This window comes from Electrophorus electricus, chromosome 3 (assembly GCF_041902795.1).
Source record: "Electrophorus electricus isolate QZ-2024a chromosome 3, ASM4190279v1, whole genome shotgun sequence".
Lineage (NCBI taxonomy): Eukaryota > Metazoa > Chordata > Actinopteri > Gymnotiformes > Gymnotidae > Electrophorus > Electrophorus electricus.
The window spans coordinates 12852988-12869333 of NC_137499.1; the positions used below are offsets into that span (position 1 = coordinate 12852988).

General features: G+C 40.7%; 1 protein-coding gene across 2 annotated transcripts; it reads right to left on the minus strand.

Annotated features, from left to right (window-relative positions):
• Positions 1–1197: 1197 nt before the first annotated feature.
• Positions 1198–10695, minus strand: LOC113583705 (actin-related protein 2/3 complex subunit 2-A). Of its 2 annotated transcripts, none has more exons than XM_081710407.1 (10): positions 10458–10695; positions 9433–9467; positions 9096–9208; positions 6700–6745; positions 6266–6401; positions 5112–5205; positions 4767–4893; positions 4233–4333; positions 3742–3842; positions 1198–2272 (listed from the first exon to the last, which is right to left on the minus strand). In XM_081710407.1, the coding sequence occupies exons 1-10, from the start codon at positions 10529–10531 to the stop codon at positions 2251–2253; spliced, it is 849 nt and encodes a 282-aa protein (XP_081566533.1). In that variant the 5' UTR covers positions 10532–10695; the 3' UTR covers positions 1198–2250. The 2 variants fall into 2 exon arrangements, with proteins under 2 accessions (XP_081566533.1, XP_026875976.1); XM_027020175.3 differs by having other exon boundaries at positions 6266–6452; positions 10458–10694.
• Between the last annotated feature and the right edge of the window lie 5651 nt (positions 10696–16346).

A 16346-nucleotide genomic window follows, 5' to 3' on the forward strand; every position in this document is an offset into this window, starting at 1 on the left:
TTTAAATCTGATGCGTGCAGCTACTAGAAGCCAATGGAGGAAGCGCAGCAGCAGAGTGACCTGTGAACGTTGAAAGATTGAAGTCCAGTCTTGCACTTGTATTCTAGACAAGTTGTAGAGGTCTGATCACTCTTAGAGGAAGACCAGCAAGTAGCAAGTTGCAGTAGTCTATCTTTGAGATTACACTGAGATTTGACATTAGACTGCACAAGCACCTGAGTAGCTTCCTGCAAGAGAAATCTGCAAGACCGGGTCAGATTTTAAAAATGATTTGAGAATGAAAACTGGTTGTACAAAGTTATGCCCAGGCTACGAGCAGCTTCAGTTGGCGATACCAGGTAGTTCTCGAAGGAAACTGTGAGGTCATGGTAAGGTTTGGGAGTTCCTAGGATGTACAGAATCTCGGTTTTACTGGGGTTGAGCTTCAAGTGGTGGGCTGTCATCCATGACGCAATGTCAGTCAAGCAAGGTATGACTAGAAACCTGCGTGTCGGAGGGCGGGAAAGAAAGAATTCGTTGGGCGTCGTTAGCAAAGCAGTGGTAGAAGAAGTCATAAGAGGAAATAATATCGCCAAGAGAATGAGTATACAAAGAGAAGAGGACCTAATACTGAGCCCTGCGGGACACCGGTGGATCCTCTCCATCTTACCTGATAGGACCGCCCCTCCAGACAGGACTGAAACCATTTCCATACAGAGCCAGTCACACCAGGACTGTAGAGAACACAGAGGAGAATGTTGTGGTTTACTGTGTCAAAACCTGCCGAAAGGTCCAGAAGATTCAAGACGGATGACAGTTTTGGCAGCTTTGGCAGCGTAAAGATTCTCTGTCACTGCGATGAGGGCTGTTGCTGGTGAACATGCTGGATTGTAATCATGGAGCAGGTTCTGGGTGAGGATAACATTCAGTACTCTGTTGCATACACACATCCAAATGAACAGGGAACGTTGGTAGGACAGAAGACCAACAGTATATATCTTTAAGTCAGGTCAAAAATTGAGTTAAAAAAATTGAGTTAAAAAAATTGCAGATATCCCTGTTGATAGTACATCTAAAGGAGAAATAAGTGTCATGTCAATGGGAACATAAGGAAAAATATCAGATTCTGCAGGGTTATAGGATTATCTTTGTAGTAAGCACATTTTGTAAGGCCAAATTTCACATGTAAAAAGTTAATAGGTGTCCACTGACAGGAAATATCGCATTGAATTTTATTAAGTTAGCAAGTTTACTCAGCATGAACACTTCATGGTTTACAGGAGATCCAGACTAGTCAAAAGACCCAACTGCAAATATTTCTCACCATTCATGATTAGAAGACATATGATACACTGAAAGATAATCACCTCAAAAGCAGTGACCTTGAGTGGCAGTCACGTGCAATCGCTCCAAGTTGCTTATAAACCCAGAGAGGTGATACGCAGAATGTTAAGACGGATGCCAGCCGAGTGAAGGTATTTGGTGTGGGGTTAAAAAAAAAAAAACGAACCCATAACATTTTACACATGAACAAACTGATATTTTCCTTGGAATTCAGACAGAAGCATACATGCGTGACCAGCCATGTTTACAATCTTAAATAGGGCTAATTATATGCCACTCATCCACACCTGGTCACACTACTTACTGACCAACTGTTACCTTGGCAAGAAAAACACACCAGATTGAATGCTGATACTTTAACATTTATAAGAATGTTTAGACTTTAGAAATGTTACATACAGACCACTTTCTAAGGAGTTTCAACCATTATGTTTCACCACCATTGGCAGGAACAACATCAAAAGATAAACGGGGAGAGACAGGAGGGAAGAGCACAGAGCAAGGAAGGCGTTTTCGAATCCAGTACAAAAGCAAAACGATTAACAAACATGCAGAACAAAAGATATTGTATCAAAACTTTCATTTTATACACATATAGACATATAGGGTGATGATATATCCATATATTTATGTTTTAATAAGATAGTTTTTTTAAAAACTGTTTTTAATATATGCTCTGATATACAGATATATCAATAAATGTATGTTTGTAATATATGCTTTGATATGTTCCAAGCAAGGAATGCCTTTTTGAAACGACTTGTTTATGAAGCATACATTTATTAAAAAAGGAAAACAACTAAAGAATTCAATGAGGAGAGCGAGATGGCTTTTTGTTCCAGGCCATTGGGCCAGCCTGGCCTGGTTCCAGAGGGGCGGTCAGGAGCGGTTAGGAGCAGTCAGGAGAAGGCGTGGAGCGACTGTGCTTTAACGGGAGAAGGTCTTGCCCCTATAGAACAGTACAGGGTACAGGGTCAATGCCAGTTGGTGGTCAGAGCATTGACACCCAGGCAACAAAAAGTTTGCAGCAGGACTTCCAAAAAGGTGGAGACAAACAAAGCAGCTTTTTGGGTGTGTGTAAGCTTGTGAGAAGGCAAGGATATAATTTTTTAAGTATTTCACCTATGTGAAAAAGTTCTACAGGTATAAATCAGAGGAATGAAAACCGAAAGCTTTCTGAAACAAAGCAATCTGTTGAGGGTGGAATCCTCCTGCTTCAAAAAGGGGAATCTCGGCTTATCAAAGCAATAAGCAATCGCGTAGCCCTCTAAGGGGTGCCGGGTGTGTGTGCACTGTGCTACCCCTACCTGTCTGGAGATATGGAGGAGATAATGCAGCTCGCCTTGATCTCAGGGCATACAATCAACATCAGGTCCCAAAGGAAGTGACTGGGTTCATGCGGAGGGGGGGCTTTAGCAGCTTAGCAACAAGGACAGTTTAGCAACAAAGTAGGGCCACTGCCATCACAACAGCAGGTTGTGTTGTGAGGGAACCCACCCTTGCGATCAGTCACTGTGACCACAGAGATGCAGGGCATTTTGCTCTGCTCTGTACATACAGATACTAAAAACTGGCTGTCATCCTGGTATGGTGGCCAAAGATGTAGGCTGTTAAGATCTGAAATGCTAAACGACTTTGTTGGCATGCATCAATCATTACGCAATGATAACCTGCTAAATAAAAACGGTTTCTGAAGAATCAGATAAGATCGCATGGCCGCAGCCGCTAGCATTTTGCTGGCACTTTTATCTAAAGCGACTTCCAATTATGATGTAGTACAACTTTTGCAATTGAGAGTTAAGGGTATTGCTCAGGGGTCCAACAGTAGCAACTTGGCAGCAGTGTAATTGAACTGGCAACCATCTGATTACTAACCCTTAACCACTGAGCTACCACTGCCCTATACATGAGCTCGTGCTGATTCCCTTAGCATGGTCTCCCACCGTGTCCATTTGACTTCCATCGGCAACTTCTCACATCACTTACTGAACTGAGGCAACTGTTCGGTTAAATCCTAAACCTGTGAAGCTCCTCTAGTTGTACTGGGGCTTTCCATAGTCATAGGCTGAAAACCAGCCGCAGAAAAGCTAGAAATGATGATATCACACAAGCTTGCCAAGAGACACTGGTTACTACAACCATGCATGAGTGGCCATCTCCACTGGCTGGAGCTGTGAGGAGGTGTGAAGAGACCAGAACATGGAGGAAACAGAGCTTTGGCTCTGTTCTCCAGGACACTGGATTTGAAATAAGTTTACAGTGCAGAACGTCAGTTCTAATTCCACACCGTGCACTTCAGCTCACATGGCAGCAGAAGAGGTGCACAGGATATGCAGAAAATCACTCTGCCCCGCTGGTCACGTGCGGTTTACCATGGCTGGACGTCTTACGGGGTTGTAGGCAGGGAGTTAGACTTACGAGATGGTCTTCATCTCCTTCTTCTCGGCATCGGGACGCGCCCTGTTGAGCACCTTCAAGAAGTCGGAGGTCTTGGCCCTCATGCGTGTATGGATATAAGCCTGCAAACACAAATGAAGCAGGCTTGGGGTTTTCAACAGGTGGAGCAGGGGCAGGGTTTTCAACAGGTGGAGCAGGGGCGGGGTTTTCAACAGGTGGAGCAAGGGTGGGGTTTTCAACAGGCCATATCAGGAGCAGATCTAAACTCCTGACACAGTATTATGGACAGCATGGTCACCAGCCATCTCTATATCTCATTCTCACATAACACACTACTACAAAATGATTCACCCACACACATCACCAATGCAAAACACAAACAACGCAACAACTAAAGTGCCTCGCACACACAAACTCTGCCTATTCATTTATCGCACAAAGCAAGCCACTGCTATTCCTTTTCCAGAGTTAAAGAAGTGTGAAGCATGATTTATGTCTGATCCACATATCACCTTGGAGCACTTGATGTGGTAGTGCAGGTAGTCCCTGAACGTGTGGATGAGGTTGATGGTGTTGTCCCGGGCGCTGGCACTGGTGTGACGGGGGAAGAGGACTGGGGGAGTAAACAAACAAACAAACAAGCAAACAAACAAAAACAAAAGAAGGTCAAAATAGGGCAAGCGTAATATTACAGAACTTCCACTGCAAAAACTGTGACCAACATGTAATCGACTACAACAGCATAAGCAACATAAAAAAAACAAAAAAAACAAAACAAAAAAAACAAAGCAAAACAAAAAACAAAAAACAAAAACAAAAAAACCCCACACAACATAGTTAAGCATCCAGGGAAGTTCACAGACAAGTTCCTCAGAAGGTGCACAAGGAAAGAACAAAATGACAAGATGCCATCCAACACAGAATGCCACTTCATTCCCAGCGATGTTTGGTTTCTTATTTTTTGGAGGGTGCGGTTAGTAGGCCATCGCAGGTGTGCGTGCTAGGTTGGCCGGCGCCCAACAGACAGAGGCAGGTGGTGCACAAACCGAAGGTGATGTAGCCGATGTTGTCTCCAACTGCAGCGTCCGTGTCCTTCAGCTCCAGCGGTGGCTCCGTGTGGCTGAACAGCACCTGGGGCGCTGTGTGACTCGCCCGCCGGCCCTCCTTAAACTCCTACAACAGAGGGCCGTTACAACAAGGGCACATTACACGGAGGAGGATTAGACACACGCTAAAAAGCAAATGAGTGCCTTGTGTTTGTAAGTCCTGCCAGCTGCTCTGTGGGGGACTGGGGTTCAAACCCCTGTCTGGGCACATGCTCCATGCTGTGTAAATCGCCGCCACAATGGATTATTCAAAAGGTTCTAAAAATAAGAGGAACCCATCCTCACCTGCATAAATACTTTCCCAATAATGACATCATCGTCGTCCTTGAAAACCGTGCTGAACACCACAGTCACTCTGTCTTTCTTTGCCTCCAAATACCTGCAAAACAAACACCTAACGTTCCTATTGGAGCCCAACAAGCCACTGGACTGCTGGGTGTTGACACCTCGAATCGAATTTGCAAATTTTACCCTTTAATTGGACTGACTGTACTACCTAAATGTGATTAAATTGACTCTCTAACTGAACAACAAACGCTAAACTAAAGGGTGCAGTCCTGCTAATCTAAAGGACTCCAGGACCATGAGTGACACTTCACAGAGAATTTTAAAAAGGTCTCTGTGGCTACATTCACACTGCAGGTTGAAGTGGCCCAAACCCATCTTACTGCCCAAATCAGTTTTTTTTTGGTTTGGTGGTTCATGCCATCTTTTAAATGGGGCCTGTATCCAGCATTAGTCTGATTAGATCATGCAACGGTACTGACCTGTGCGTGCAGCGGAAGAGAACTTCACATGACGCATTCATTTTTTCAGAACTTTAGGCAACCACGGCAACCGTTAGCCTAATGCTCGCATGAATGAGGCAGGCTGTGAATTCATCACAACATAATGAGGGTGAGGAGACAGAGAAGGGCCAATCACAGCTCCCTGTGGAGTTATGGCAGCTGCCTCACTGGATAGGGACACACGGATGCGTCTGTTGTGATGATCGTCGAGTTGGAATGATGTAAAAAGCCAAGAATTTAGACTCAGACCTGGCTCTTCAGACCCAGACGCACTAGCCAAACATCGGCTATGTATCGGATTTTAGCACCGCATATCAAAGGTGTCCCAAATCGGAAGCGAAAAGGTCAGACTCGGTGTGTTTTTTTGCTCCTTCACACAGAAAACGTTATCTGCATCACACGTGAACAGAAGATATGGATTTGGACCATTTTTACCAGCCGTGTGAACGCAGCCTGGCTGACATGTATGTGCTTTTACTCAGGATCCTAGACATCTCTTACACTTCATAATAAAAAAAAGACTTAGAAAAAAAACAATAGACAGAAAGTTGGTATATATAAGGTATTTTTTAAACTACCAACTGCAGAAAGTATATGACTGCTTTTCACAAGACTTTTACTTTGACGACGCAAGCTGAACGAGGAGCCTACATGGATTCGTCGTCACGGTAGTGGACCACAGCCCTCTTCTCGCCATCCTTGCCTTCTTCCTGGAACTTGAAGTACTTCTCGAAGACTGAGGCAAAGCAATTCCTCTTCAGCATTCCGGCCTGGTGAACGACCTCCTCTTTATTCGCAGGAAGTGATTCCAGGTCAAACAACAGGGACACGTTGTAGCCTGGAACACAGGCGACATCAAAAACAACAAAACCAATGTCCAATTGTCTAGGCCTGGGAGAGGGGCGCAGAGAAAGAGTTAGAGGAGACCGTAGCATGATGAAACCACACACACCCCGTATACCATGGTGAGAACATCTGAAACTACACACACCAAACGTCATGGTGAGGACATATGTTTTCAGTTTGCAGATTTAATAAGCTTTGGCCCCCAGCTGGAGCAAAGCCAGATAAAGCCAATAACATACCTGATTCTGGTGGCACAAGGAAGTTTCCATAAACCCGTTTCAAGAGCTTTAAAAAAAAAAAAAGAAGAAAGGCATATCTGACTTTTAGTGACAGACAGGAGTTAGAAAACTGTTTTTTTTGGTTACACCACAATGCACTTTCGATATAAAAAGTGAAATAGCATTTGATAATTAGCTAGGTATTTCAGGAAGGAGAGGTAAAATATATAAACCTCAGTCATTGTTATGTGTGCCTAATCATAATGACTTTCAATTTCACATCTTCTGATCTGGACCCAAATGCCTCACATTGTTTTTACATGTGATTCTATGAAAAGAAAACAACCCCAAGCATACTTGAATGACAACTCGATGTGTTTGATGCCCTCGTCATGTGTCTGCCGAAGACACCGATAAGGTTCAGTTGAAAGAATTAGGCGAGATCTTTAGGTCACACCACTGGCCATGCACACGCACACATATACGGGGCATTTGGAAAGTCTTGAAGTCCCCCCCCGCATCATTCTGCAATGAATACCTCATAATGACAAAGTGGAAACAGAATTTATTGCAAAGGAAAAACTAAAATATTGCACTGACTTGAGTGTTCAGACCCTTTACTCAGATTACATCTTCCAGCCTTCTTGGGTATGCTGGATTACACACCTGGATTTGGGGATTTTGTGCCATTCTTCTCTGCAGATCCCCTCAAGATCCGACAGGTTGCATGGGCACCACTGGTGGACAGCCACTTTCAGGTCTCTCCAGACATGTTCGACTGGGTTCAAGTCTGGGCTCTCACAGAGTTGTCCCTAAAACACTCCTGTGCACTCCTGTGCTGTCTTGGCTGTGTGCTTAGGGTCTTGTTGGAAGGTGAACCTTCCCAGTCTGAGGTCCCAAGTGCTCTGGATCAGGTTTTCATTAAGAATATCTCTGTACTTTGCTCCATTCAGCTTTCTCTCAACCCTGACCAATCTCCCTGTTCCAGTCACTGAACAACACCCACACAGCATGATGCCATGGTGTTGGGTAGTGCTTGGTATTGGGTAGGGATGGTGTTCTGCAGGTGTTGGGCAGTGCCTGGTATTGGTTAGGGATGGTGTTGGGCAGTGCTTGGTATTGGGTAGGTGTTGAGCTATTCCTTGTATTGGGCAGGTGTTGAGCTGTGCCTGGAATTGGGTAGGGATGGTGTTGGGCCGGTGTTGGGTAGCACCTGGTATCGGGCAGGTGTTGGTTTCCTCCAGACATGATGCTTAGAATTGAGGCCTAAAAGTTCAACCTTGGTATCACCAGACCAGAGAATCTTGTTTCCCACAGTCTTTCACAGTCTCTGCACACAGGATCTTTGGAGCTCAGCCAGAGTGACCACTAGGTCCTGGTCACCTCTCTTACCAAGGCCTGTCTCTCCTGATTACTTAGTTTAGTGATGTGGTCCAGCTCTAAGAAGAGTCCTGCTTGTTCCAAACTTCTTCCATTTAAGAACTACGGAGGCCACTGTGTTCATGGGCACTTTCAGTGCAACAGAAATGTTTTTGTAGCCCTCTTCAGATCTGTGCCTCTGCACAATCCTGTCTCTGAGCTCTGCAGACAGCTCTTTCTTTCTCATGGCTTGGTTTTTGTTCTGAGATTGTTAGCTGTGAGACCTTATATAGACAGGTGTGTGTCTTTCCAAATCATGTCCAATCAAGTGAATTGAACACAGGTGTACTACAATCAAGGTGTAGAAACATATCAAACATGATCAAGAGAAATTCGAGGCCCACAGAGCTATAGTTCAAGTGTCATAGCAAAGGGTCTGAATATATATGTCCATGCCAAATTTTTTTCCTTTATAATAAAATAGCAATAATTTCTAAAATTCTGTTTTCACTTTGTCATTATGGGGTACTGAGTATAGAATGATGGGTAACACTTTTTTTTTTTTATTTTAGCACAAGGCCACAACATAAATGTGAAAAAAGGGAAACTGTCTGAAGACTTTCTGAATGTGTTACACACACACACACACACACATATACACACACACACATATATACACAAACCTATACACAGACGCAAATGAAATCTTTAATTAGAACCCTTCCTTTTTTTGATTCAAGGTTTCAGAAACCTAGTCAGTAGCCACTAGTTCTGTCAGTAGGAGTTACTGAACTCCTCAAACACTTTTACCGATAATAACACTTCCTGTGATAAAACAGCTCATGGGAGCTTTTTTATGAGGGCTTTCAAAATGAGAGACTTTGCTTTTCAATGCAAATAGATTTCTTAAAACAATATCACCTGGGCACTATGGCACTGTATAAAAAATGCCTCACTGTATAAATATGTGTAAATATGGAACTTCTGTGCAGTCTTAGTGTTGACAGGTGTGTGACAAGTGTGTATGACAGGTGTGTGTGCGTGCGACAGGTGTGCACCTCATCAGCTCCATGTTCCTGAAGTTCCTTGTAGAATTTGAGAGAGATGCTAACCATAACTTTGGTTTTGTCCCCATTGGGGTTTGAGATATGGTAGAGCACGCCATCAAAATCTACACACACACAAAAATACAATAACAAAAAAAACAGTATTACTATATACATTTTGGAGAAAAATTAAATATAGTAATTACACACAAACAAGGTTACTAATATGAAAGAATAATGCTAACCATGAAAATAAAAAAAACCTAGGATCCTGGTGAGTAAAGAACAAGGAGTCTCTAGTTTACTACTAACTCCAGCAAGTTCTCGTTTACTCCTTATTTGAACATACCGGCAAAAGTGACTTCCACTGCCTCTGGTTTATTCCTAAAGGGAAAAAATAATACATACCATCATTAACCAACAAAAATGTAATCAAGCCACATTACCAGTCACTGAGGAGAATTATTAGTAGGTAGAAATTAGTAACATACAATATCTGTCTATGCAAGCAAAGACAAACAACTACAAGCAGGGGTTTAAACAATACACTGAACAGTAAACATCCGTTCCATGTACACGGAAGAGATGTTTCTTAAGTGTTGCAAACAGGTTATTATGCCTCAATGTGCAGACACTCTGGGCAAAGCCGCTCCAGGTTACTAAGGCATGCCAGGACACAATGCTCTCGATATGGGCTCAGTACATTCTCAGAATTTACATTTACAGCGACTTACAATTATGACTGAGTACAACTTGAGCAATTGAGCATAAAGGCTCTTGCTCAGGGGCCCAACAGTGACAGGTTGGTAGTGGTGGGACTTGAACCAGCGACCTTCTGATTACAAGTCAAGTACCTTAACCACTGCGCCCCTACTACCGCATGTTCTCTGAATGTTCAGAGTAGTAGAAAGGAACATTACTTAAATCTTAGTGACGTGTGCTGTCAAACGTTGTAACGCTTATGAAAACGTTTCCTCCATGACAACAACACACGCACCTTATCAGAGACGTTTACAGTGTTAGTCATCGTCTAGAGCTCATTTATTAGCTAGCTAGCTAACCTAAGCAAGCTGATTTAGTGCCGGCTAGCTAGTAAAGTGACCACTGCACACTTCTTTACTCACTTGCTTTGCCAACAATAAGAATTCTGTGATTTTAGGTTAAATTAAAGCGGGTGTGAGAAAACGTGTCTTGTGCGACTGCTTCCTGAGCAGGTTCTGGGTAGCTTTGGGTAGCCTCGAAGGTCTGGGGAAATGGGCATTTAAGCGGTTTGAGAGGACGACCATGCAAAAGGACACCAACAAAAGCCAGAACACTCAAATCGCAGATATTATTTGACAAACTCATGCGTGTAGGGCTGGAATAATATCTCACCCAGTGGATGCACTTTCAAATTTCAGACTCAGTGTCTCCTCTATGATCCGGTTGTTAATTTCCAAAAGTATCATGGCTCCGAGTTTGGAAAACAGTTAACACTGAATCCAATATAATACTTATAATGGCTGTTTTGTCGTTTCTTAAAATTCCTCAAATTATCTTGTCTATATTTACTGATGACAGGCCTCTTCCCTCTGTAGTTCTTTCGCTCCTTTTTGGGAGGACCCAACATAGCTGACTTGCGCATTTGCCTATCGAAAAACAGTGGCAAGGCATTATCGCGGTTGTGCATGTGGTGCGATCACTAGGCTTCTGAAAAAACGCCAGATGTGTATCAAAAATAACGATTTTCCAAAACAAACCCAAATTACAGTGAATACAGTTCATTTAGAAATATTATCATGTCTCGCACAGCAGCGAGAACTAGTGGCTAGAATTATCGAAAAAATAAGATCGAAATTGGCAAAACATTGCCAGTTTAATTATTTCATTTTGAATTTTGCCAAGAAATCCTACATGTGAAGACGTTTCCTGAAGGTTTCTTAAATGTTACCAGTCGAGCAGATCTTAGCAGATTTTTTGAGTTTTGGTATCACGTCTTCATCCTCGGATGTAGCCTACCAACCTCGCAAAGCATCCATGAGCCACGAACCCAACCCTGGTCCGTTTATGGCCACCAAGAAAAAACAGAAAGCAGTTAAAGTCAGTCCACTGTATTAAAACAAGAAGAAAACAATAATAAGTTAAAACAATAAGTTAAATCATACCCACTACTGGGAGCACGAGATTAAACATCAAACTAAACTGAAATGTTATGAAGTAATTTAGCATCAGTACAAATGATCAGAATAATTAATTAAATTAAAGATAATAAAAATATGCAAATTTAAATAAGTACAGAATCAGTCATCATGACCTGGTCAGAATGCAGAAAAACCAGGCTGATTTGAAAAAATTAAGATCTTACTAGGACAAAACTCTGAAATGATTTAGGTTTAGCAGGACAGTTTATAACTGCCATCAGATAATAGGAATTGTGTAACTCATATTAGTGCATCTAATCCCTGTAGTGCTAGACTAACCTCCATATGTGTTCATTAATCTTTACATCCACCTTTACTGTTGATTTTATATTAGATTAATTTATTTTATGTTCAAAGTCTTCTATTTTTGTCTTTTTTGGGGTACAAATCTTTCATCGATACTTTCATATGTATTGATGAAATTGACTATATTACACTAACTCCAACCCTTTGTATTCAAATGATACTTCAGTTTATTTATTTTTCTGTTTATTTAATTATTAATGTATTTGTTTTTACATTGTTTTTAATTTTAGTAAATTTAGAGATTGTATTTTCAATGACAATTTATACAGCTTCGGTAACAGATTTTATTAATACTAATAATGCAGATCTTAATTGAACTGAATGGATTTGAGTGAGTGAGAGAGAGAGAGTGAGAATGAGAGAGAGAGAGATTAATTAAAAAAAAAACTTGCAGCACAGGTGGTAGCAACTTTACAAGATTTTCTGGAACTTATGGTTTCATGCAATGGTACAATAAATGTCAGGCGTACATGAGAAGTATGTTATTTATGTTATTGTTCTGCCTGCCATTATACTAATGCATTTGTATATTTGATTTTAATGAGAAATCAGGTGGAGACTACAGGTGGGGACCACACAACATTCCCAAAACATTTGGAATAACTGAACTAACATGAACTGCAAATGCACACAACCTGTCATCTATCTCTGTTCTTAGAGCACGAATATAAAAGATCAAAGACAGACTGTCAAAGGTCATGATTTGTTAATCTGCATGAATCATCATATCTTGAACACATCCATCCCTTGTCTCATGTGTTCATTTGTCTCTTTACATATTTTCAACAAATGCGGAAAGTAAACTTCCACAGGTCCATAAAACGTAGTGCATATAGTTTAATATCTGTATTAAATTTCATTTCAAAAGTTAAATCAAAAGACATTCAAAACACAAGATATTTAATAATGAAAATATGCTTAGGAGAAGTTCAGATATTCCACAACCTCATGCATGAATATCATTATGATGTTCCACAACCTCATGCTTTAATCTCATTATGATATTCCACAATCTCATGCTTTAATCTCATTATGATATTCCACAACTTCATGCATTAATCTCATTATGATATTCCACAACCTCATGCATTAATCTCATTATGATATTCCACAACCTCATGCTTTAATCTCATTATGATATTCCACAACCTCATGCAGTAATCTCATTATGATATTCCACAACCTCATGCTTTAATCTCATTATGATATTCCACAACCTCATGCATTAATCTCATTATGATATTCCACAACCTCATGCTTTAATCTCATTATGATATTCCACAACCTCATGCATTAATCTCATTATGATATTCCACAACCTCATGCTTTAATCTCATTATGATATTCCACAACCTCATGCATTAATCTCATTATGATATTCCACAACCTCATGCTTTAATCTCATTATGATATTCCACAACCTCATGCATTAATCTCATTATGATATTCCACAACCTCATGCATTAATCTCATTCTGCAGGTTTAACCCTTTCCAAGACTCTCTTCATTTGCCATCTTTGTCACCGATAGACAAGGTAGCAGGCAACAATGTACCAAATGCTAAACATGAGTGCCATATGGTCACTTTATAAATGCATCGACACGCCCTCAGAAATCTAGCAGGGTCCATGACCTACAAGTTAATGTGAGAGGAGTCATAGCTGCCTATGTGCTTATAGTGTTTCAAACTGATCCAGTACTTATTCATGAGAATCTAAACTATATGAGGACCAATCCTCAAAACATGTCTTAAAGTGGTTTTTAATATTATTTATATGTATAGATATACTGGATCTTGAGCAGGTACTCTGATATGAATAATATATTTGTGTCTGGAGACTTGCCATTATTCTGTTTACTGTAGATTATGTTTTTATCCTCCTTTTGCGTTTTTCTTCCATTTTCTTTTCTTTAACAGAATATTATTTAACAGCGTAGTGATGCTGATTACTGACGATTTCAGTACTTCTGAATCATAACAGAGCAGCAAAATTGCATCTCTCAGTGTAACTCTGTTTCGAGTTTCTTTCTCTCTAACACCTACATTTGCATTTATTATGGAAAATATCTCGTGATATTCAAGCACGTCAGCTTCCTCTTCGTGCAAATTGCGGTTTAAAGACCAAAAATGTGACTTTTAAATAAATGCATAAGCCATCAATGTATTAAATGGGTGCGAATTTTGCATTCTATCCACATCGGCTTCTTATTGGCACATTTCGCCATCAGCAGGTTCAGGCGGTATTTTTGCGTAGCGGAGCTCTACTATGAATCATATGCAAATGAGGACAAAACGCAGAAACACCATATATCCCGTAAACGGTGATACACATTTATGATTAAGGAAACGTGTTACCGAGGCGTCGTTTGCTGTTAACCTCACGTTAGATCTAGATTTTTGCCCCGTATCCCTTTTTCTGTTGCTGTTGATCTGTTTTGCCGGTTTAGGTCTTACAATGGGATGGCAGCTTTAATCTGAATTACGTTTAATACATTCTCTGCATAGTATATGATCAGTTTTCGAGGCAGCACAGTAAAAATATTGAAACCTTAATAGTGGACAGTGATTAAATGTTTGAACAGCATGGGTATGTATGTATGTATGTGTGTGTATGTGTGTGTGTAAGGGGGACCCGCACAATAAAAATGCACAGATGCATTTTTCAACACTTACCTGAAGCTTTTATCCAAAGCGACTTACAACTCTGAATGAACACAACGCGATCGGTTGAGAATTAAGGATCTTTCTCAATTACCCAGCAGTGGGGCTTGAACTGGCAAACTTCAAATAGTCACATACCGTCAGCACTGAGCTACTACTGCCCACACTCCAGGTCCATCACCCAGTACCCATGTTTGCTTTAACCAAGTCCTAGAAGGACTGTATTTAATGGCTTGGGTCAGGAACGTTGGCATCTGGGATAGAGCCAAAATGCGGACAGACTGTGAAAAACACTGGTCGAAAGGAACACGGAATATGGCTCTCTGCTGCTCCCTTCAGGACTAATTTGGAATCCAAATCCTGTACTTTTAAAATGTCACAGCTTTCATTTAACACGTTATCGACACACTACTACTCTATTTGGAGGAACAAGCTATTGTTTATATAATGAGTCACTAACCCCCAGTGTTTACTTGATTCTGGAACTCCTTGCATTTCACAAACTGTTCCTGTGTTAATCAATCAACATATTTACCAATTCCTTCTTTTTATATCCCTCCATCCCCTCATAGAACCCCACCGGTTTTCTACTGATTTTCATTCTTGTTGAATTTTTAGAACAAAGATTTATGTGTTGATTTAACAGTTTTTTTTTTTCAGGCAAATAACTGCATTTTAAAGTCCAACCCTGCTTTCATCTTTCACTGATACCTTTCATATGTTGTCCCACAATTGACTATATTACACTAACTCCAACTCTTTGTATTCAAATTATACTTCAGTTTATTTACTTTTCTGTTTATTTAATTATTAGTGTATTTGTTTGTTTTTACAGTATTTTTAATTTTAGTTAATTTAGATATTGTATTTTCAATGACAACTTGTACAGCTTCGGTAACAGATTTTACTAATACTAATAATGCTAATAATAATACTAATAATAAATTCCAACCCTGCTTTCATTTTTATTGCTCCAACAGAAAACCGTTTATTGTGCTAAATTGTCAGGGTAGAGATTTTCAAGGTAGGTCAAGCTGTTGAATCTTAATATCAAGTTTACTTCACGTGCGTAGTGAATGACTTTTTCACTCTCCTGAGAAAAACCCCCTCACAGAGAAACGGACTAAGAACTCAGCCCGAGCACCTTAACTGCGTTTCCTATGGACTGCAATCATCTGTCTATCCCTACTTCATCTTCTTTCATCCCTCTGTCTGTTAACTGAAACCCATTAATAATATTTGATTACTTTGACATTTTCAAGCTGCAACCTAAATATTTGTTATGAAAATGATTCTTTTGATCCCGCGCAAAACGTCTGCATTTCATTCTAATAGCAGCGACAACCTGACACAGCTGCCTCTTCATTCACATCTCCTTACCGCATGAAACCCTCAAACATTTCAAAGCTAGGACCCTTCAGGAACCCCCATGACAGACCTACTGAGTTCAGCTCTAGCTGTGGAGACCTGCTGCAGGTTCTTCCAGCCTCAGTCCACCTGATCCAGCTCAGAAGATCAGAAGCTCAGCAGATCAGCAGCAAGTCTTTTATAAGCGGAGTCAGGTGTGTTAGAGCAGAGAAACTTGACATTAGGAACTTGGGACTCTGAACCTCTGACTCTGACTTCCCAATGTACTCAATTCTCTTGCTCTTAGAATTGGTTTTAGACAGCAAGGGTCTGTACAGTTATGACTCAGTAAGTGTGATGGTACATTGGAAAAGAGATGGCTATAAAGATGAAATTTTATGATATTTAAAACTGATTTAAAAATCTTTCAAAATACAATCCATATATATATATATATATATATATATATATATATATATATATATATATATATATATACACATACACACACACACACACACACACACACACTCTGCCTGGCCAAAAAAAGGGCACGCACTCTAATATTTCGTTGGACCGCCTTTAGCTTTGATTACAGCACACATTTGCTGTGACATCATTTCCACAAGCTTCTGCAATGTCACAACATTTATTTCTGTCCAGAGTTGCATTAATTTTTCCCCCAAGATCTTGTATTGATGATGGGAGATTTGGACCACTGTGTAAAGTCTTCTCCAGCACATCCCAAAGATTCTCAATGGGGTTCAG

What these genes read in the sequence shown, in the direction of transcription:
- LOC113583705 (XM_027020175.3), bottom strand. Translation starts at nt 10,531, where the DNA reads ATGATACTTTTGGAAATTAACAACCGGATCATAGAGGAGACACTGAGT. An exon ending in TTTGAAAGTGCATCCACTGG is followed by an intron (nt 9,468 to 10,457) that starts GTGAGATATTAT and finishes TTTTCCCTTTAG; the next exon opens with GAATAAACCAGAGGCAGTGG. An exon ending in TACCGTGACGACGAATCCAT is followed by an intron (nt 5,206 to 6,265) that starts GTAGGCTCCTCG and finishes TTTGTTTTGCAG; the next exon opens with GTATTTGGAGGCAAAGAAAG.